At 39.8% G+C, this 22328-nt stretch overlaps 1 protein-coding gene across 2 annotated transcripts in view; it reads left to right on the forward strand.

Moving 5' to 3' along the window:
* The first annotated feature begins 3899 nt into the window (after nt 1–3899).
* smarcad1a (SWI/SNF-related, matrix-associated actin-dependent regulator of chromatin, subfamily a, containing DEAD/H box 1 a) overlaps nt 3900–22328 on the forward strand; it is a 46958-nt gene continuing 28529 nt past the window's right edge. The window contains exons 1-10 of one of the 2 annotated variants that reach the window (XM_057832475.1): nt 3900–4303; nt 7339–7456; nt 7538–7655; nt 10799–10865; nt 12854–12948; nt 13533–13596; nt 16267–16361; nt 17431–17538; nt 19264–19342; nt 19438–20075. In XM_057832475.1, the coding sequence (XP_057688458.1) occupies nt 4207–4303; nt 7339–7456; nt 7538–7655; nt 10799–10865; nt 12854–12948; nt 13533–13596; nt 16267–16361; nt 17431–17538; nt 19264–19342; nt 19438–20075 (1479 nt within the window). In that variant the 5' untranslated portion in view covers nt 3900–4206. The remainder of the gene's footprint in view (nt 4304–7338; nt 7457–7537; nt 7656–10798; nt 10866–12853; nt 12949–13532; nt 13597–16266; nt 16362–17430; nt 17539–19263; nt 19343–19437; nt 20076–22328) is intronic. The other variant, XM_057832476.1, reaches the window with a different exon arrangement.

Raw genomic sequence — 22328 nt, forward strand, 5'->3', positions numbered from 1 at the left:
TGGTGGAGGAAATGTTTTGTATTCATAAATGTGTCCTCAGTTGATGTGGAAATAATGCTCCTATTGCTTGTTATTATTGACATATTAACTTTTCGCCACAAGATGGCAGGATGGGACTTAATTGTCTAAAGTGCTACTTTTATTACTTCTTCTTGTTTGACTTTGATGACTTTGATTTGTGGGATTGCCTGTGAAGACAGCAAACACAGAGGATGTATCCGCATTTCAGTGGAAATTAAACATGCCAAGTTTTGGCTGAAAGACAACTTATTCTCCGTCAATTCATCCTACGAATGCAACGTTGAGCTGCAACCACCTCAACAGGTTATGGGCCCAGGAGTCATTCGAAGGTAAAGTTTTCCACCGTGTAGAAGGTCGCGAAGGACAGCGTGCTCACGGACTGCTGATTAGCGGAAAAAGCTAACAGGCAACATGGATCCACGAGGAACAAGTAGGTTACCTCGACTGGCATTTGACGGAGATGAAGCTAAATATGAACTCTGTCTAAAGAAGACAGTGCTGGTAGGACCAACCACTGAAGCAGAGAGAGAAAATGATGAAATGAAAAATGGGGACGCATATGCTGAAATGATACAACTTCTTGATGATAAAAGCCTTTCATTAATAATGAGAGATGCGCCAAATGACGGAAGAAAAACTCTGAAAATATTAAGAGAATATTATGCTGGGAAGGGAAAACCCAGGATTATAAATTTGTACACCATGCTAACATCTCTTCAAAAGGGAACCGAAGAAAGCATAGTGGACTATATAATAAGAGCTGAGACCGCCATCACAGCATTGCGAAATGCAGGTGAAACAATGGCAGATGATCTACTTATCGCAATCGTCTTGAAGGGGCAGCCAGAAAGTTACAAGCCATTTACAATTCATGTGGTGCATACCGATGAGAACATGACATTTGCAGAATTCAAAACCAAACTCTGCAGTTTTGAAGAAACGGAAAAGTTAAATGCAGCAGAAACAAGCGACAGAGTGATGAAGACTAAAGCAAGAGCTTCAAAGCAAACCACAAAAGCAAACGCTCGTGACCGGATCAAAGACGACACAGAGTTGGTGTGCTTCAAATGTGGTATCAAAGGTCACCGTGCAAAATCATGTCGACAAAAGACATGGTGTAGTCGGTGCAAAACGGACACGCACAAAGACACCACATGTAGACGTAAGGAAACACCGGAGGGAGCTAGAAAAATTGCTGAAGATGGAGATCCTGACTTCGCGTTCAAGGTGAGAGATGAACAGCCCGACACCAGGCGGCAGGATACACACAGCATCCGGGAACGAGGTCTGATGGTGGACACGGGAGTGACATCTCATATCATCACTGACGTGACCAAGTTCAAAAGCTTCCAGGAGACGTTCAAACCAGAGAACCACAGCGTCGAGTTGGCAGATGGTACCCGGTGCAGTGGAGTTGCGCTCAAAAGAGGAGATGCGGAGTGCTACCTGATTGACAACGGATGACGTGATAGCTGATATCATGACAAAACCTGTAACAAAGTTAAAATTGAAGAAGTTTGACAGTATTATTTTTGGAATTTGAAATTTAAAAGTTCATTTGGTTGTTAAAAAGGCCATCAACATGAGAACAAGTGGGGGTGTTGAGAGAAATGGTGGAGGAAATGTTTTGTATTCATAAATGTGTCCTCAGTTGATGTGGAAATAATGCTCCTATTGCTTGTTATTATTGACATATTAACTTTTCGCCACAAGATGGCAGGATGGGACTTAATTGTCTAAAGTGCTACTTTTATTACTTCTTCTTGTTTGACTTTGATGACTTTGATTTGTGGGATTGCCTGTGAAGACAGCAAAGACAGAGGATGTATCCGCATGTCAGTGGAAATTAAACATGCCAAGTTTTGGCTGAAAGACAACTTATTCTCCGTCAATTCATCCTACGAATGCAACGTTGAGCTGCAACCACCTCAACAATAACTAACCTCATTAACGTGATAAATTAGGGTTTTATTTATTTATTTATTTATTTGCAATTATTTTTAAGCATACAATCTTCTTGGTTTCCTTTCGGCTTTACCCTTTAGGGGTCGCCACAGCGAATCAGTTGTTTTGAAAATTGGTTGAAAACTGTTATATTTGTCGAATAGCTCGACGCAAAATGGCCGTTAAGTGACGCTCCCCATCGCTATTGTCTTACACAAGGCATTAAATATCTTGGAATATAGATGTGATATCTATGCTGACTCTTGTAAAGTGTGACATTCGCTGTTTCGGCCAATTAGGCTCGAGCGTTTACGTCACAGCAGCACGGGATCGTGCGAGATTTGCGACAACGCAGCCATTGCGGAAGCACGTCTGCATCACGGGACATTTAAACTTAACGGCAAATATAACTGAACTACGAGTGCCAAAGATGGAAAAATATAGGGAAAACTTGCCAGTTCGATGCAGAGACAAACTTGTTACCACGGCGAAGGACAGATATGTGAGCAATTTTAAGGATGTGAACAATGTTGACCCTCACTAGCAAGCCGAACACAAATGGAATAAAGATGTCGACAAGCTTCCACCACTACGCGAAACGGACATCATGCTGTATTTAGTGTTTGGTGTATGTTACTACACTCATCAGCAATTACAAATCGCTACAAAGCTACGAACAGTTTTGCTGCGGATGGGTGCAGGATCTTCACATCATGACCATAGCAAACGGCAACACCATCTTTCTAGCAAAGGTAGGCAATGTGTGTTTACATTAGTCTGTGACCACGGATGTACAAATTTTTTGTTGCATAAAATGTAGCCTGTGTACAAATTCTTTGCCACTCACGTCAAAATATTACAGCTTTTTCATTTAGCAACGACAGAAATTATGTCTTATGAAGACAATGCACATGTATGCATGCTAGTTGTTTAGCTGTAGCTACAGCTAACAACAGGCCAACTTAGGGCGTAAAATTACTGAAATTTGCGTAAACAAACGAAATTAACTTACCGGAGTGGAAGTGCATAGAGCAAACTCAGTGTGTAACTGGAGAATCAAACGTTATGCCCTTCCTTCTGATTGAGGCCACCCATGCCATTCTTCGACGTTTGGTAAGTTCAGATATGACCTTTCCCTCGCCTTTTCTCCATGTAGGGATCCGGAAGAAACTCAATGGTGTTCCATCGAGCTGTACATTCTCCTTTCTATTCGATTGGTTGTTGCAATTCAAAAAAACGTCGGGGTCACCAGTGTAGTGCCAGGAAGGAGTCGGAGGCGGAGTATCTTGGTCAACACTTGAAAACATTTATTTCTTAATGGAGCAGGACTTGCACACCAAAGCACGAGGTCACAGCTGAACAGAGAGGAGTGCAACAACTATATGGGTCCGGGCGGAACTCCCTCCATATACGTTCCTCCGAGTGAATTATGTAAATAGTAACGCCACAACCGCACAATAATTTCCAACCATTTTTAAAGAGCGACCTGTGTTGAAATGCATCACTGTTTATGTTTCTCGCTTCCACAATGGCGATAGCGGCGGAAACCTCGCGAGTGCCACGTCATACGCTCGAGCCTAATGGGACGGCGCACCGGTCGCCTTTTTGCATACCCGATCTTGAACCACAGAGTGTATACTGTATAAAAGGTATGTATGTATGTATACTTTGGTGTTCAACTACTAATAACTAAAAAAAATGAAAATTAATAGAAACAACCTTTTTCATGCTGAAAGGTGGGACTTCAATTCAATCTTTCTGTAAATTATGTGTCCACAGAACACAATGCTGTGGCGCTTGAAAGAAGGTGCTCTCTTGTGACAAATCGCTGGGAGTGAATGGGTTAATTTCCGTAACTCCGACACGTGACTAATTCTTGAGTTCCCGCCCATCCGCTCCCTTAGCCAATGAGAGCGCTCAACCATCCTCTTTTCTTTCATGTTACATATGGACGCACGGCCGGTAGTTAGCGGGAAACCAGCAGTCCTCGGCATAAAAGCTCTTGTTTCCTAAAATAACTACCGTGCTACTAAACTACGACCAAGTTTCAGTCAGGATGTACCGTAGTGTTTAAACACAAGACGGAATTGCCTTTCTCAAATCCACCGACTATTTCATCCATCGTTCGTCGCTATCAGGTTAGCTAGCCAGGAGGCGAGGAAAGTTGAGGCTGGCGCTACTGCTTAAGAAAATACACCCACAACAAACTGTATTGGAATGAGATAGCCCGGCCCGATCAACATGAGCCAGTTTAACTTGGAACGTTTCCGATTTCAAAAGTCGTTTACGTGCAAAGGGCAGAACACGCGTTCCGAGTCTGAGAAGGAGAACAAGCCGGGTGAGTAAAGCTGACCCAATACAATGTGCTTACAGAGGTGAGCAAGATTCCACAGCTACCGGGCTTGAGCTTGTGTATAAGCATACTGAAGGCAGCAAGAACCATGCCAGACTTGTCGATTTTTCATCAGCTTTGAACACGATCTAGCCTCATGTTTTAGCTGATACTTGTTTTTTTTTGGGGCTTGAGTATGTCTTTTGGTTGGATTTTTGATTTTCTCACAAAGATATCTCAACAAATAAGAGTGAAGACGGTAGTCCAGCCTTTTTACGTCCTCTACTGGCTCACCTTGTCAACCCTTTTATTAGAGCTGTCCCAAACGATCATTTTTCTCCCGATTAGTCTGCCGACTTTTTCCCCCCATGATTAGTCGACTAGTCTAATGTATATATATTTATTTATTTAACTAATCTTGCAATCAAATTTTGTTAACGATTATTAATTCACAAAAACATTTTTGGAACACTTAAATTCTTTATTAAAGTACAAATAAACACATACATAACGATAACAAATCACAAATAAATAATGAGTTCAAGTGCTGACATTAACCAGAGCAAATGAACGGAATGTAAACAGATTCAGAACACTGCTATGAGGGGGAAAAAAAGTCACATTTTTACGTAGGGGTAACGTAGTTGTGGGCCGCTACGCACTTTACATAGACCTTCACTGAGAGCTACTACAAATCATTAGTATAAATTCTTCTATTAATTATAAGTTAATGTAGATGAAGCAAAATAATACGGATTTCCTGATTTGTTAAACAGATTCTGAAACACAAGCTGCTTTCAATATTGTTAACTTTAATGGAAGCGGCAATACGCTACGTAAAGTACGTAGCTGCTTATTCAGTCAGCTACATTAGCCCCTAATACTCTGTCGTTCGATCCACATAAAGGCAACTTCAATAAAAAAATGTCTTTATATGGACTTACGATCCGCCAGCTTGTTGTCTCCTGTCGTCTTCCAAAATTATACCTGGGTTACTGTGTTTCAGGTATTCATTCACAGCCGATGTGCTGCGGTGGTATGCAAGCTAGGTGTACAGTGTACCCTCCTTTGTTTCATTGAAATACAGTGTATCACAAAAGTGAGTACACCCCTCGCATTTCTGCAGATATTTATATCTTTTCATGAGACAACACTGACAAAATGACACTTGACACAATGAAAAGTAGTCTGTGTGCAGCTTATGTAATAGAATTAATTTAATTTCCCCTCAAAATAACTCAAAATATAGCCATTAATATCTAAACCCCTGGCAACAAAGAGAGTACACCGCATGGGAACTACCTAAATGTCCAAATGGAGTACTGCTTGTCATTTTCCCTCCAAAATGTCACGTGTCTCGTTACAGGAGTGCTGTCAGCATTGCTGCAGAGATTGAAGAGGTGGGGTGGGGCGGGGGTCATTCACACCACCATGCTTGACTGTAGGCATGACACACTTATCTTTGTACTCGTCACCTGGTCGCCGCCACACATGCTTGAGACCATCGGAACGAAACAAATTAATCTTCGTCTCATCAGACCATAGGACATGGTTCCAGTAATCCATGTGCTTTGTTGACATGTCTTCAGCAAACTTTGCTGGCTTTCTTGTGTACTGTCTTCAGAAGAGACTTCCTCCTGGGGTGACAGCCATGCTCACCAATTTGATGTAGAGTGCGGCGTATGGTCTGAGCACTAACAGGCTAACCCCCCCCCCCCCCCCCCCCCATTCCATCTCTGCAGCAATGCTGACAGCACTCCTGTAACGAGTCACATGACATTTTGGAGCGAAAATGACAAGCAGTACTCAATTTGGACATTTAGGGATGTAGGTAGTTCACATGTGGTGTACTCACTTTTGTTGCCAGGGTTTTAGACGTTAATGGCTATATTTTGAGTTATTTTGAGGAGAGAATAAATTAACTCTATTATATAAGCTGCACACAGACTACTTTTCATTGTGTGAAAGTGTCGTTTTGTCAGTGTTGACCCATGAAAGAATATACTTAAATATCAGCAGAAATGCGAAGGGTGTACTCACTTTTGTGGTACACTGTAAGTCCATGCTTTGGTCACTCAGGTGTGCTTTGTGTGTTGACTAGTCGGGACAGCTCTACTATTGATTTTCTAGCCAGCGTACCATCATATTCATCATAAATTAAGTTGACGACTCTGTGATTGTCAGCCTCCTTATAGAAGCAATATGTAAGATTGGTGGCAAAAAATAGTACGACAATCAGGATCAGACCGTTCAAGCGCACAGCATCCCCGTTCCCTTTGGGCTGCCAGAAAAGTTCTTCGCAATAGAGAATCAAGCTGCGTTATCATACTAATCTTGAATTTTACTCAAGCTAGAAAATGTTATTTCTGGTGAAACTGCATGGAGAGCTATGCTGTGCTGGTCGGTGTTCTTGTGGTGCTTGTGCACGCCGTGCAAGTACATGTATTTGTAGCCATATCTTGAGATATGCCTCATGGATTGGAAGTTTTCACAGTTTGGCCTGATCCCTTAATTTAACTTGTATCTGGAACTTCATCAAATTCACTTGTCAGCCCCTTTTAAGTACATTCATACCAAATTTCAGACCACACATAACCAGGGGTTCGAAGAGGCTTGCTGCTCTTACACTGGACTATGCGTGCGCTTTAGTCCAATTTTTCCCAACCTTCAATGTCACAAGGTACATACACTGACTTAGGCTCTGAAAACTCCTGTGAATACTTAAACTTGCCCCAATTTTGCTTAAGGTACATTACCTCTGGATAGAAGTAAAAAAAAGACGTTTTAATATCTCACCTAACTTTAATTTAGCATTTATACATTTGGAGAAACATCCTCAAATGAAATCTTTTTATTTTTTCACTTACCATTTATCTAATGGCGGTGATAAATGTCCAATCCATTTGAACTGGAGGCTCTGGCAGTGAATATTTGCGTCACTGCCAGCTCCTCACACTTCAAATAGTTTGGACGCCCATCATCGTCAATGGCAGCCAAAAGTACTCATTTAACTTATGGTTTCATTTGTAAATGTTGCCCAGCAGCTCAAATGAAATCCACCAAATCCCATTTATCAACATCCTATAGCCAAGGAGTAATTTTTGAAGACTCTGACGATGACAAGCCTCCTAGAAAAAAATCCTTCTCGAAGAAATCCAGGTTGGTAACATAGATCTATTGATTTTTTTCTCTCTTTGCTCCTGCTGTTAAATTACTTAATTACTCCCTTTGATATTCCAGAGATGCTGTGATCAAACCATCTACACATGTCATCAAAGATGAAAGAGAAGAGAAAAAAAGTCAAGAGTCAAAACTCGCTGAACTGTTCCCTAACTTATCGAGGAAAAAGCTCTCAGAGGTAGGTAATTTCAAATAGGAAGTGTGTGTCTGTTGCCATTTTAAGGGATAACGTGGTTTAAAAAAACAAAACATAAAATAAACAATGCAGGCCAGGTGACACGATCCTTCCAGTCAGTGAGCAAAAAGTTGACTCTTTTTGGAATTTTGGGTGTAATGTGGCTTGGTAGACATAGGAAATGCAAAACTCCCTCATGAAGAGTGGCTGCCAGAGGAGAAAATCTTTCTCATATATTAAGAGAGTGTTACCCATAAATAAAAGCTGAATAATGTGATAAATAACGAATACAACGACGGAGTGAAAACGTGAACAAGAATTATACAGTCTACGAGCGTTTTTTGAAACATATCCCATATATTTATGGAAACATGAACAACATGAACAAGCATCTCCAGCGTCATGACCTGGATGTATCACTTTCTGAACAGAAAACAGCCGAGCAACTCGAGGTAACACCAGTGAAAAAACTGTATCGAGAAGGTTTTCCGACAGACCTACAATGCCACTTCAGAAAGGCACAAAAAAATATAACGTGCTGTAGGAGCGTTCATTGCAAAATATTTGCAGCCCTTTGCAGTTGTCTCATACCTGGGGTTTCGTCAGCTATAGAAAATGTTCAGTCATTTGTTAGGTAAATTTCAATTTATCCTTATCTTTTTATTTTACTGCATAGTGTATAACCAAGGGTTTGAGGCACTTCAACATTTAAACTTTTTTTTTTTTTTTTTTTTAAATATTTTTCATGTTTTAATTTTGCATACCAATTTTTCTACTCTATAGTGTTAAAATTGTTGCATTGAAGAGAATTTTGGGTGGAAATTTGTTCTTTTCCCTCACAAATTACGTACCGAAACCGAATTGAAACTGTCGCCCAAAAACTGAGATACGGACTGTACTATGAGCTACCTGTACCATTGCACCCCTAATGTTTACACATAATTGGCAACTCTGGTGAATAAATGTTCTTTAGCTACCAATAAATTTAGCTGTTAACTTGATAATATCGGTAGGACCACACTGCAAAAAGAGTCAACTCCATCCTTTATTTCAAGTGCATTTGTTCAGTGAGGAAACATTCATTACGTCGCCAAGATTTGTTAAATTTCACTTCGTCAACCCCCAAGAACCTAATAAGATCTAGATTAAACCTAATATGGTTGAGTTGTCCTGCATGATTTGTCGTAATACATGACTAGGCAACACAGCTTTTTTGAGTAAATGAGATCAGGAACCGAATTTGAAATGAATCACTTGACTGGTTGAAAAAGGTCAAAATGGTGCTTCCTAGAGCTGGGAATCTCTGGGCACCTAACGGTTCGATTATGATTACGATTCAGAGGCTCCGATTCGATTATAAAACGATTATTGATGCACCCCCCTCCTTTTTTTTTTTTTTTTTTCAATGTTTTGTACATTAGTTCCAAAATTGTTCAAAAATACTCTCAGGCTAAACCACACTACTATTTCAGTATCAAGTTAACATATAGCAGTAAACAAATATACAAAAATAACATTAAATAAAAAACTCCAGTCCCCATTCTGTATCAGCAGCTTTAAACTACATTCAATTAATTTAATGTTGTGAATCAACCGTTAAATTTTTTTGAAATTGCTCCCGTTATTCCATAATTTCCCTTTTGTCTACTTTCGACATGTGAAAGTTTTAAAACTATTTTAAAGATAGATTTAAGTCAATAGTTTACCGATTTAGGAGTATTTTAGATAAAAAATTAATTAGGTTTGCTTGGAAGGTTCGCTACAACAGCATTGCAGGGAAGTGTACTGCTTTAAGATGGCGGCCGTTTATAACGCCCACATCTAGCTTTTTGTAGATGTGCTGCTAACACTACCAAATCTATATTGCATCTAGTCCTATATAAATGATATCCACCGTAACGTTATATGGCTGTACTTGTAGCAGCTTTTCGGCAGCTGTCAGGTATGTTGTTGTGTTTTTTTATCTCGTTGCATGAGTTGAGCTAGAGCCGTGAGATGAGCATTGGCATTACCCGAGGGGCCAGGTAATGGGAAGCATGATGTTTAGCTACTCTCGCTCCGTTTCGTCAGAAGACCGCGCGGCGCGCTGAGTGTTGTGTACTTCCGCTTTACGTCGCATATTTCAATAATCGGAATTTGGATGTTTGTGAATCGTTCTCGAATCTTCCACGGCCGAATCGCGAATAATCTAAGAATCGGAAATTTTGCACACCTCTAGTGCTTCCCCAGGGAATGACTTGATACTTACTTGGTGAGACCTTTTTTCCCCCCAGATCATTAGTTGTTGTTGTTTTTTTTTTTTGTTTGTTTGTTTTTTTTGCAAGATTTAAAGCAGCATTAGGTAAAAATTTAACATTTACAAAATATTTTCATACCGTTTGTGATGATGTGTCGACTGACAACTAGTTGAATGACACCTTTTATATCTTGAGGGGTCTGTATTGCTTTCACCAGCACAAATTAACTTTGAAAAGGGTGGCACACAAAAAAAACTACAAAAGTGCTGACTGCTTTATGGCATACATCACTTCACCCTTTCCCCATTCGTTATGAAGACGAAAGTCGATGTGAACGCTTTCGTGCGAATTCTGCAAAGATGGCGGAGCAATAAAAGAGACAAAAAGTTTTGACTGAGGAGCCAAAAAAAGAAAAAGGGAGGCCACCAGGATAAAATGACACTCAAGAGTAAATATTGGCCCAGCAATCATCAGCCCCCCCCCCCCCCCCCCAACCGAACTCATCAGCGCTGACGAATTCGGGTGGATGGGTAGTTTCAGTACGGTACAAAATCAAACGTTTCTTATTTTCAGCATCTCATATGCTATTGTTTAGCCACAACTGTACTCATTACCTCATTACTATTCATCCTTCACACAGCCGCTGGAAACAGAAATGTCATTCAGTCCATCTGCGGGCAACGGGGAGATCAGGATTTTACAACATTGTGCGCTGGTTCTCATGGGAAACGCAGCCTTCCTTAAGGCAAAATCACTAACCCTTTTGTCTACCTGCGTTGCTAAAATCGACCAAAACTGAAAAATTGTGGTGTTGGTTTAAGGAACTGCATGAAATTAAATCTCACTGTCCGTGCTGCATCTTTTATACTAACAGAATGGGTAATAATATATTTTGTGTTGTGTTCATAGGTTGTTGGTAGCACAAGTACGCTTGATGGAGCTGTTGCCACGTGCCTGCTGATTTCTGAAGATAAAGGTATGAATGGAGTAGTGCATACTAAGCCTGAGCGATATATCGTTTAAACATCGCCATGGCGATGTGCGCGTGCGAGATAGTCCCATCGCAAGCACGTGCGATAGTTTTGTTTTTTTTTAATCCATATACGCCTTGCTTTCTACTCTGCGCACAGTCTCACACCCTCCCTCTCCCAGCCCTTTGTTCCTCTCAGTCACTGCAGCTCTTGCTTATTAAAGTTAACAGTGGCTTTGATCTGGCCAAAGACTTCACACGGGCATCTGTCAATCATCGTTTAACTTGTTAAACAGTTTCTGCAAGGAAGCCGCGCTGGAACGAATGTATGTGTGTGCATGTGCATGTGTGTGGAGACGTAGGAGACATATAAATGCCAGAAGTGATCATGAGGAGTTTGAAATTTCTACATGTCACTCCAACGGTCACAGCTAAGGTAGATAAACAGAAGCATTTAATAAAGCCAAGCATTTATCTACTACAGTACTTTACTCTTGTTCAAAAATGATTTGGTTGGACAGTTATGTTTAAAACTGATCATAATTTGGACATTTGAAGTGCTTAAAAAACATTTTATATACATTTTTTAAATCACTTTGGGTGAAAAAGTGAGAAAAATCATGTCTTATATGTATCTCTTTCCAATGCTTAAATCTGAATAAATACATTGAGCACGAAAAACACCCCCCCCCCCCCCCCCCCAAAAAAAAAATTGGGGGGTGGGATGCGCTACTTCGCGGTTTTTCACTTATCGCAACAGGTTCTGGTCCCCATTCACCACGAAAAACGAGGGATCACTGTACACTGTGGTGATGGTGAGTCATCCAAAGTCTTTCCAAACAGCTATTCAAGTCATCAAGTGAAAATTTCCTTTAAAAAAACTATATAATTTTTTTTCAATATCGCAATATAATATCGCAATATATCGCAAACCCCAAAAAATCGCAACAATAGTTTTTTCCAATATTGTTCAGGCCTAGTGCATACAGATGTATGCGCTACCAGGCCTCTTATAACAGGAAAATATATACATAAAAAAATAAAGCATAAAACATAATTACTTACTTCCCTTGAATGCTTGTCTGATTATAAAACCGTATTTTAGGAAATAGAATGCAGTGGCTGGCTATGTCTCAATGTTACTGAATTGTTCATTATTAATTCAATCTCATCGCTCCAGTGTTCCCACCCCAAAGTAGCCAATAACAACAAAACAAGTTGTACAATTTATTTTACACTTCAGAAGGCTGAGTCATCTTCCTTATTTTACTTCATTTTATTTTTCCAAAATACACATACGTGTGTGTAAAAAGGTAATGTGTGTTTGTGTATGTAAGCACAGGTATGGCTTCTATTTGGCTTTGGCTCCTATTTGTTGAATTTTCTGTGTGTGTGCTGTAAAATTAAACGTTTAAATGACTGAGTGAAATATGACAACTCATAGAATTACTATTTTTAAAAAAATAAAAAAAAACATTTCTGTGCATTTTTAATATTGGCTCATGTCAACTTATACCTCTGACTATATTGTTATATGACAGTGTGATGCCCAGTTGCGTCCCGCATGTGTAAACCAGAAAATGTCTTGTGTGTCACAGTTAATGCGCATTCTTATTGGCTAGTTGCTTCATCATGGACCTGTAATTCATTTTCAATTGTTCAGATTTATACAAATGTTTGCTCGTTACCTTCAGTCAAGAGTGGAATAAACATGCATTAAGTGAAATCAAGGTAAAAAGCTCAATTTAAGTGTTACTTGTTTTTTTTTCCTCTCCATAATCGGCATTGCCTAACAGATAGTACTGATTTTATCGAATTATGAAATCTGTACTGACTGGCTCATGCCAGCATCTGTAAGGTTCATGTTGGTCCAAAAAAGTACAAACTGACCATTAATGTCTTTCCTCCATAAACCAGAGACATTGATCAATACAGCATTTTTTCCCCCAAAGATTGCTCAATCCAGCATCTATTCATATTTTCTTTTATTTCAGACAAAGATTGTGTCGGGAAGAGAAAGGAGGATTTATCTGACAGCTCAAGGACGATCGGAGAGACTCGACTTGACCGAAAAAGAAAACAAACAGAGGTGCCATAACAAAGCCTGCAGTTACTAAACAAACAAAAATATCTCCAATGTCTACCTAGATAGCAGGGCAGGTTATTGTGGAGAACTCCAAAAGATGCTTCAATTTCAATTTGATATTCCTTTTGTGTCAGTTTGATAAGAAGCAAATGCGGTATCTATTGACATCTTTTAATTTTGTTTTTTAAAAACCTGTTCTGTTTAGCTGCATAGACCAAGAAAATAGAAATCTTTTAGAATTCCACAAGGGACTTTGTTGTACTCCGTTGTGGTTGTATATATTGTGTTGTTTATTTAGTGAAAGCAGCTGGATAGAAAAGGGTTTAGGGGAAATGGCGGCCCCTTTTCCATCAAGCTGGTGCTTGTTCTGGGCTAGTGCAGTCGCTCACATCTTTTTTTTTTTTAATGATTATATTATTTATTTTTACTTCATTGTCAACCTTTAAATTTTTTTTTTTTTTTTTTACTTTTTTGTTCTTCTCCCATGTCCCCTTAAAGCACAAGTGTTAAATCATATTAAAAGATAAAGAACATGTGACAAATGGAGTACATTGATGCACGAATTATATATTGCATTGTGTTCACAGGTTGTTGGAAGTGCCAGCACTGTGGATGGAGTTGATAGTTCAGTTCCACTGATTCAAAATGATGGTAGGTATAATTTTTTTTTCTAGCCCCTTTTAATGAGACACACAAGGTTTCATTAATTTAAGAAAATATTGAAAAGTGAAGAGTTAAATACAGTATAAAACAGAATCCCCACAATTCTCGCTGTCGGACATCCGGGCATTAATGACGTCACCAGCCACAACAAAGCGTCGTCATTTTGAAATAGGGGCAAAAGACGAGTCACAAGCAGTTGCTCTGTCGTGCATTGTAATACAAACGCGTCGAACTTTCGTCTTATTTGCGGTCTTTTTTTCCGTCGAATGACTAAAAGTTGCTGTGTTGCGGGTTGTCACACAAGGAAGAGTTCGGAGCCGCATTTGAAGTACTTCATTCTTCCTCGTGAAGAAAAGGAGAAACAAATGGCTGAAAGCAATTAATCGTGGAACAGTAAAAGAATACGGTTCCGTGGACTATTCTCTCCTGTGGGAACCTAAATCCAAGCACATTTACATTTGCAGCCGACATTTAATTACTGGTGAGTAAACTTTAATCGTTTTTTTTTTTTTTTCCTCAATTAGCTGCTAGGATTCAATAGACTAGGCAGTGATTATAATTACCGTAACCGGCAACTAGACTAGGCAGTGGTTATTATTACCGTAACCGGCAACTTTCAAAGCGTTATTTTTCTTTTGCCGTGAACTACTGTGATCGGTCAATCGGTATATTATTGGCCTGGTGGGAATTGGTTATTTTGCCGTGACATGTTCACGGCTAAATAACGCTTGGAGGCGAATTACCGGTTACGGCAGAAATAATCACTCCGTATATACTACCAGTTTTCTTAGTTCCACACAGTACATATTCCACGTAATTGATGAAGGTCAACTTACTGGGTGGCTCTATGAAGTAGTTGTAGATGTTTCCGAACTCCACTGCAGGCCATTCCTTTGGATTGTTCATCCAGCTATCAGCTGCGACTTTGTATGGGCAGATTTGCAAGCCAATACACAGTAATTTTAAATTGTATCGCCTCCTTGCATCTGTCGGCATTGACTCGTGATAATAGTAAGCCATGTTTAAGACGTTTTTATGAAAAAGGACGCAAAACACACCTGAAATATATGAATTTCAGACGTTTGTCTACGGAGTGTTTAGCTGTGCGTGCCCCCTTCTCAAAATGGCGACACGTTGCTATGTGAGGTGATGTCATCGTGACATCATGCCGACTTCCTCTAGTGCTCATCTCATTGATTAGACTAATTCAGGGAAGAAAGGCTCCAAAGTCACTGAATTATATCAGCCGACTATCAACTGTTAACGCTTTCAATGCCAATAATTTTCCCTGCTGCGACTAAAGCCCTTTTCACACACATATCCAGGGAAATTCCTGTATAAAGTGACGCGGGATTTACTTGCGTCATTGCGTTAACACATGAAAAGATGTCCCGAGAATGAAGCAGGTTGGATGCTTTCACAGACTTGTCCCGTGTTGCCCACTGGCGCTCTCTGTGCGGGGAGGGCTGCTGGCGCGATTTTATAACACTGACATTACGTCATTTTTTTTCAGCATCAGCTGTCACAATGTTGGTCAAATCGTGTTGTGTTTTGTTCCAGAGGGAGCGTTCCCGACACTGCAACTGCAGCCAATTTAAGCTCATCAAGACTGTATTTAAGCAAGATGTAAGATCAGGCCTAAAAAAATCCAGCTCGACCCGTCCCGGGTCTGCCGGTATTAAAGCCTGACCCAGCCAGAGCCCGATCAATTAACCTGATTTGCAGGTCCAAGCCCGAAAATACCCCTGAAATTCTATGTGTTATTTGTGAGGACTCAGGAAAAGGAGGAGCGAAAAGGGATGCGCCAGTCAGACCTGGACAGAGCACTGCTTGCTGCTTGGGAAAACGGGACTGGTTGCATTTTGTGTGATCACATTTGTGACGATCCCGCTGCATATAAGCCTGTCTTTTGTAACGAATTCTCAGTTGGCAGAATAAAACCCCCAACTTTTCTTAATGTTTTAAATATAATAATGTTGTAAATATTTTTATGATCATTATAAATGCATTTACACAACGAAATAATGCTGGAAAAATTTGTTAAATATAAATTAACAGATAAAAGAGGGAGCGTGGCACACACTGGCTCTGCAATGACCATACAGCGCCTTTCTTATCCAAATTATTTTAAAACAAGTATTCCTTAGTTTAACATCCATACATCGTTTTAGTATACATATATAAATGTATATAGTTATTTAAAAAAGAGAGAACTCCGGCCGGCCCAGCCCGACGCGAACGTAATAAGTGACATTTTAATTTCGTTATGTTTTCAGTTAAGTTTTCAGTTTCAGTTAATCTATTTCCAGCTTGCTATGTTTATAATTGCGATGTTTGTTTACCGCTTTTCGTCTTACTGCGAAGAGGGAGGAAATGACGATCGGCATACCATGATAATTACGTCATCAGCCATCGTGCTGTGACCCGGGAATTTAACGCCTGCTTTCACGCACACCGCTTCCCTGACATGATACTAGGACGCGACCCATGAAATGTCTGCATAATCTCCGTGTGAGTCGACACGGGAAATTGTTTTCACACACAACTCCTGCACGGTTAAGTCCCGCAATATTCCCGTTTTTTTTCAGAGTATGTGAAAGGGGCTTTAGAGTATTTTGACTCATGTAATAAAGTGTTTTTTTTTGTTTTTTTTTTTAGGCTCAGATTTTGTTCAGAAGAGAAATTCTGATGTATCCTTCAACTCATTGGAGTGCAGTGAAACTCAACCATACAAAAGGATAAAGCAAATAGTGGTGAGATAATAATGGCTTAAATTAAATTTGGGTAACATTTGAAAAACAATTCTGTTGAATTACTGTATTTTCCGCACTATAGGGCTTACTGTCGGCTCTTGACAAAATTGAAGGCTTTTAGGCCTTATCTGATGTGCTTTATAGTGCGGATGTTACAGTTACTAAACACTGAACAGGCTTAATCCCTGGTATCTTATTATCTTCCACCATGATATAGGTTCGACGAGGCATTTTTTTCTCCAAAAGAGCCCAGTTTCACTGTTGAAAACTTGCTGGGGAATGTAGTATTCTTAGAGAGTCAACTTGTCGAATTTCTTAACAAAGGCTTCAGCCACTTTCATGTGTGAGCTGCCAGCCTCTCCATGTCGTACCACTGGATGAACACCATCATCCTCTTCTACCGTCCTTTGGCAACATTTTTTAGACCTATGGCTATACTGTAACAATCGCGAATGCCACTGAAGTCCCTAGACTGTACTGCCGGGATACAAACAATCAGCCATTAGAAGAGCAGGCTCACGATACATAGCATGATAGGAAAGATTCTGGCTAAGAGGGCAGTAGAATCTTATGGCGCGCCTTAAAAAAGCAGGAATTGCATATGTATCTTTTACAATACGTTGTATCCTAGGTGTTTTTAATATTTTTTAAGTAATATAAAGTGAAAAAAGCGTCAACAAAACCTTTTGTAAACTAAGTATTTTGTTTACAGAAGTGTTCGTATGTCAAGGTACCAATTAAGTTGAAAATTAAAAGATCATTGCTGGTCTGGATCAGTCTTGACAGATAATCAGCGATCAGTCTGAAGCAAAACTAAGACTTATGGAAGTCAAAGCCAAGACTAGAACAAGACCTTCAGCTGAATTTTTATGTATGTTGTTGTTGAAATTTTAATGTAAGAGGGTTTTGAATTTGGTAAGCTTTAGGCCCTTTTTGAACTTCCACTACACGTATCATAGTGAGAGACTTTTCATTCTGCAATGCATAATGCATACTTGTTTTATGCTTGTCTGAGAAAAAAGATTAAATCAATAATTGCCTCCTTTGTCTTTGGTATTTAAACAAACAGGTGTCTGATGACTCAACGGAGGATTCTGAAGACGAACCAAGTTGGGAGAAACAGGAGGCAATGGTCCAAAAACTTCAGAAGAAGTTTGCCAATCAATTTGCCAAAGAGGTAAAAAACAAACAAACAAACAAAAAAACAACAAAGGTTTTGTCACGGTATGCACTGGAATCCCTGAGGTGAAACGTCCACCCATTTTGATTACTGCTCAAGGTCTAATTTGTTAGGATTTTGAATATGTTTGTCATAAAGATAATATGGAAATATGAATAAGTTACACCACTTCCATTACATTATTACGTACCTTAGGGGTGGACGATATAGCAAAAATATCATATCACGATTTTTCTCGTGACACATTAACCCTTGAAGCCCTGAGCCTATTTTGGCAGTTTTTTTTTTTTTTTTTTTAATTTTTTTTTTTTTTTTTAAATACCGTAATTTATCGGTTAAAAAGTAATTATCGGAAAACTCTACTCAATACCATGTAAAAATGTTTAACATTCCATTGCTTAAACCCTTTTCACACACATCCAGGGAAATTCCTGTGTGAGGTGACGTGGGATTTGCTCGCTTCATTGCTTTCACGCATGTATAGATGTTCCGAGAATGACGCGGGTTGAACACTTTCACACACTTGTCCCGTGTTGCCCACTGGCGCCCTCTGTGCGGGGATGGCTGTTGGCGCAATTTTGTAACCCGGACATTACTTCATTTTTGGTTGGCATCAGCTGTCACAATGTTGGTCAAATCGTGTTTTGTTCTGAAAGGAGCGTTCCCGACGTCGTAACTGCAGCCAATTCAAACTCATCAGACTGTATTTAAGCCCAGGCGATCCAGGAGAAGGGTGGAAGGAAGAATCCTGCTACCTTTGTTTTGTCTTATCGGCTCTCTGCCTACTGCTCAAGGCGGCTGCGGTGCGCACGGAAGCCTCGGGCGCGGGTCCGGGTGGAGCCGCCGCGGGTGCAGATTTTGGTGGTAGTAGCAAATATGTATTAAATAAACCCTTGAACGCGTCCCTCCGTTGTTTTCTGATTTAAAGTACAACCTTGATTCCGCAGTAGCGAAAGTAGAGTAGTAAAGAAAGTGACGATCGGCCCGCCATGATATTTACATCATCAGCCGTTGCGCTGTGACCCGGAAATTTAACGCCTACTTTTACGCACAACGCTTCCTGGGAAAGTCCCGGACATGATACTAAGACGCGACCCATGAAATGTCTGCGTAATCGCTGTGTCAGTCGACCCGGGAAATTGTTTTCACATACAACTGCTGCACGTTTAAATCCTGCAATATTCCCGGTGTTTCGGAGTGTGTGAAAGGGGTTTTGGTATAGTTTTTATCCCCCAACACAACTTCACTCAAATAAGCAAATACTTTTTTCCTCCACTATAACGTACTTCATGACCACATTGCGCCCAAAATAGATAAGCAAATTTTAGTTAAAAAAATATGCTACTGCAATAAAAACCAAAATGTGCTCAACAATGAAACAATAAACATAGAGGCGTTTTTTTTTAACTCAGTCTTCAAAAAACACTTATAACTTTAAAAACAAATGTAAAATAAAGCTTGGCATTCTCAGCTTCGCAAATGTACCTTTGAGAGATGATTGAGTTGTAAACTAACTACACACTATATTAAAAATTTTTAAACTATGTACAATGGGCCATATTTTTTCCTATTTTCCCCTCTTATCATTTCAGCACTGATTAATCTTCTCTCTCTGAGTTGTTGATTACCATGTTCCCAAAACAATACCAACTTAGTTGCTAGTATAGATGACTGACTGGTAAATGTTTTGATGTGAAGCTCACTATGTCTGCCTTACTGTAGGAGCTGCGATCAGTGCTTCAGGAACACAGCTGGGATGTTGTTGAGGCCCGACATGCTCTAAAGATGTTCTCTGAGCAAGGTTGTAGCATATTTCCTCATACCTGTTATTTTTCTGTCACTTGTTGTATCATGTCCTCCTTTTCTAATGTGGACTATCTTTTGTGTAACTTACAGATGACAGCTGCTTGTCAAAAGATGCACCAAAAATATCCCAACATACCAAAAGCGAGGAGAAGTCTTTAAAGGAGCAAAGCAAATTGCACCAATTTGTGTTTAGTGACAAAAAAATAGATGCCAAGGTGGACACGCACAAAGATTTAAGTGACACTCAAAACAGTTCAGATGCTACAGTTGACAGTGATGACTACGCAGCTGAAGAAAATGTCAAACATTCCAATTCCATCCTCTCCTCGTGGATTACAAAAGACATGTTACCTGTCATGAAAACTACTTACCAGAAGCCATCCTGCTCCTCCACCTCATTATCGTCAGGAAAAACACTGTCCAGTTTTGACAGTGGGACCAGTCTGGCTAAGAAGCGAGCAAAAGAAAGAAAGCAAAAAGCCCGTGCCGTTGAAGAAAGCATGAGCTCCGGCGACGATGACGACGACGACGATGATGATGAGAGTGCATCAAGCAGTGACTTTGACAACTACGATGATGCATTGGCAAAGATTGATGGCGTGAAAGGAGAGGTACTCAAGTTCTTTCAAGAGGCCACCATTGATGAGCTGACCCTTATTTCCAAGTGTTCCATCAAAAAAGCCAGTAAGATCATCGAGCTGCGACCCTTTAAAAACTGGCTAAGCCTGGTAAGAAATTTTGCTCCTTAGGACACATTCCTAATAATACAGATGCATCTCACTAAATTGCAATAACATGGGAAATGTCATTTAGGTAGTAAAATAAAAAGAAAACTTGTATTTTACCACAAAATGTGAATTATTTAATAACCGGTACATCCAGACGTGAACATATCACCCCTGTGCTATCATCACTCCACTGGCTTATACCGTAGTTCATTTTAGAATTGATTTTTAAACTTCTAGAGTTTGTTTTTAATTCCATTAACGGCTGGGATCCTTCCTATTTGTCGGAGATTTCGCAGGGCTCTTCGTTTTTCTGGGGAGCTTCTTTTGCAAGTTCAAAGGTTGAGACTTAAACAGTGGGATGATCGATCTTTCGCGGTTTTCTTTTATTTCGTTTTATTTGTTGGAATGATTTTTCGGGCGATGTATTGTTTTTTTTTGTTTTATTGTTGTTTTCCTCAATTTTATTGTGTAGTACTTTCCTGCCATTTATTTATCACGTACTGTACTATATTTTTCTTTGTTGCAAAGCACTTTGAGGACTTCTTAGGTTTTTGTAAAGGGCTGTATACAGTGCCTTGCAAAAGTATTCGGCCCCCTTGAATCTTGCAACCTTTCGCCACATTTCAGGCTTCAAACATAAAGATATGAAATTTAATTTTTTTGTCAAGAATCAACAACAAGTGGGACACAATCGTGAAGTGGAACAACATTTATTGGATAATTTAAACTTTTTTAACAAATAAAAAACTGAAAAGTGGGCCGTGCAATATTATTCGGCCCCTTTACTTTCAGTGCAGCAAACTCACTCCAGAAGTTCTGTGAGGATCTCTGAATGATCCAATGTTGTCCTAAATGACCGATGATGATAAATAGAATCCACCTGTGTGTAATCAAGTCTCCGTATAAATGCACCTGCTCTGTGATAGTCTCAGGGTTCTGTTTAAAGTGCAGAGAGCATTATGAAAACCAAGGAACACACCAGGCAGGTCCGAGATACTGTTGTGGAGAAGTTTAAAGCCGGATATTGATACAAAAAGATTTCCCAAGCTTTAAACATCTCAAGGAGCACTGTGCAAGCCATCATATTGAAATGGAAGGAGCATCAGACCACTGCAAATCTACCAAGACCCGGCCGTCCTTCCAAACTTTCTTCTCAAACAAAGAGAAAACTGATCAGAGATGCAGCCAAGAGGCCCATGATCACTCTGGATGAACTGCAGAGATCTACAGCTGAGGTGGGAGAGTCTGTCCATAGGACAACAATCAGTCGTACACTGCACAAATCTGGCCTTTATGGAAGAGTGGCAAGAAGAAAGCCATTTCTCAAAGATATCCATAAAAAGTCTTGTTTAAAGTTTGCCACAAGCCACCTGGGAGACACACCAAACATGTGGAAGAAGGTGCTCTGGTCAGATGAAAGCAAAATTGAACTTTTTGGCCACAATGCAAAACGATATGTTTGGCGTAAAAGCAACACAGCTCATCACCCTGAACACACCATCCCCACTGTCAAACATGGTGGTGGCAGCATCATGGTTTGGGCCTGCTTTTCTTCAGCAGGGACAGGGAAGATGGTTAAAATTGACGGGAAGATGGATGCAGCCAAATACAGGAACATTCTGAAAGAAAACCTGTTGGTATCTGCACAAGACCTGAGACTGGGACGGAGATTTATCTTCCAACAGGACAATGATCCAAAACATAAAGCCAAATCTACAATGGAATGGTTCAAAAATAAACGTATCCAGGTGTTAGAATGGCCAAGTCTAAGTCCAGACCTGAATCCGTGGAAAGAGCTGAAGACTGCTGTTCACAAACACTCTCCATCCAACCTCACTGTCATCCTGGCATTTGTTTACATCCGGCATATCAGAAGACCATTTTAACAAAGCTTTTTTTTTGTTCAACTGCTTGCTTTAGACCAAAAAAAAGGAAGGGGGAGAGAAAAACACTATATAATTTTTACAGGTCCATTCCAGCCTCCGGTTAAAGAGTTAGAAGAGCAAATTACTAAAATAATGAGTCCTGAATAATAACAAAAAAAAAAAAAAAAAAAAAGATTTGGTATCGGTATGTGCAGATATCCTGAATTAGAAGTGAAAAAATGGATTAAAGGACCGGTGTCCCTGATTTTGAATATTAGAAATATTAAAAATTACCACTATCTTGATTTTGCATTTAAACTGCTGAAACCAATTTATTAAAATATTCTAACTTATTGGATCCACCTGTGGATTTATAGAAATATGAAGG

Source organism: Corythoichthys intestinalis, chromosome 3 (genome assembly GCF_030265065.1).
Source record: "Corythoichthys intestinalis isolate RoL2023-P3 chromosome 3, ASM3026506v1, whole genome shotgun sequence".
In the NCBI taxonomy this organism is placed as follows: Eukaryota; Metazoa; Chordata; class Actinopteri; order Syngnathiformes; family Syngnathidae; genus Corythoichthys; species Corythoichthys intestinalis.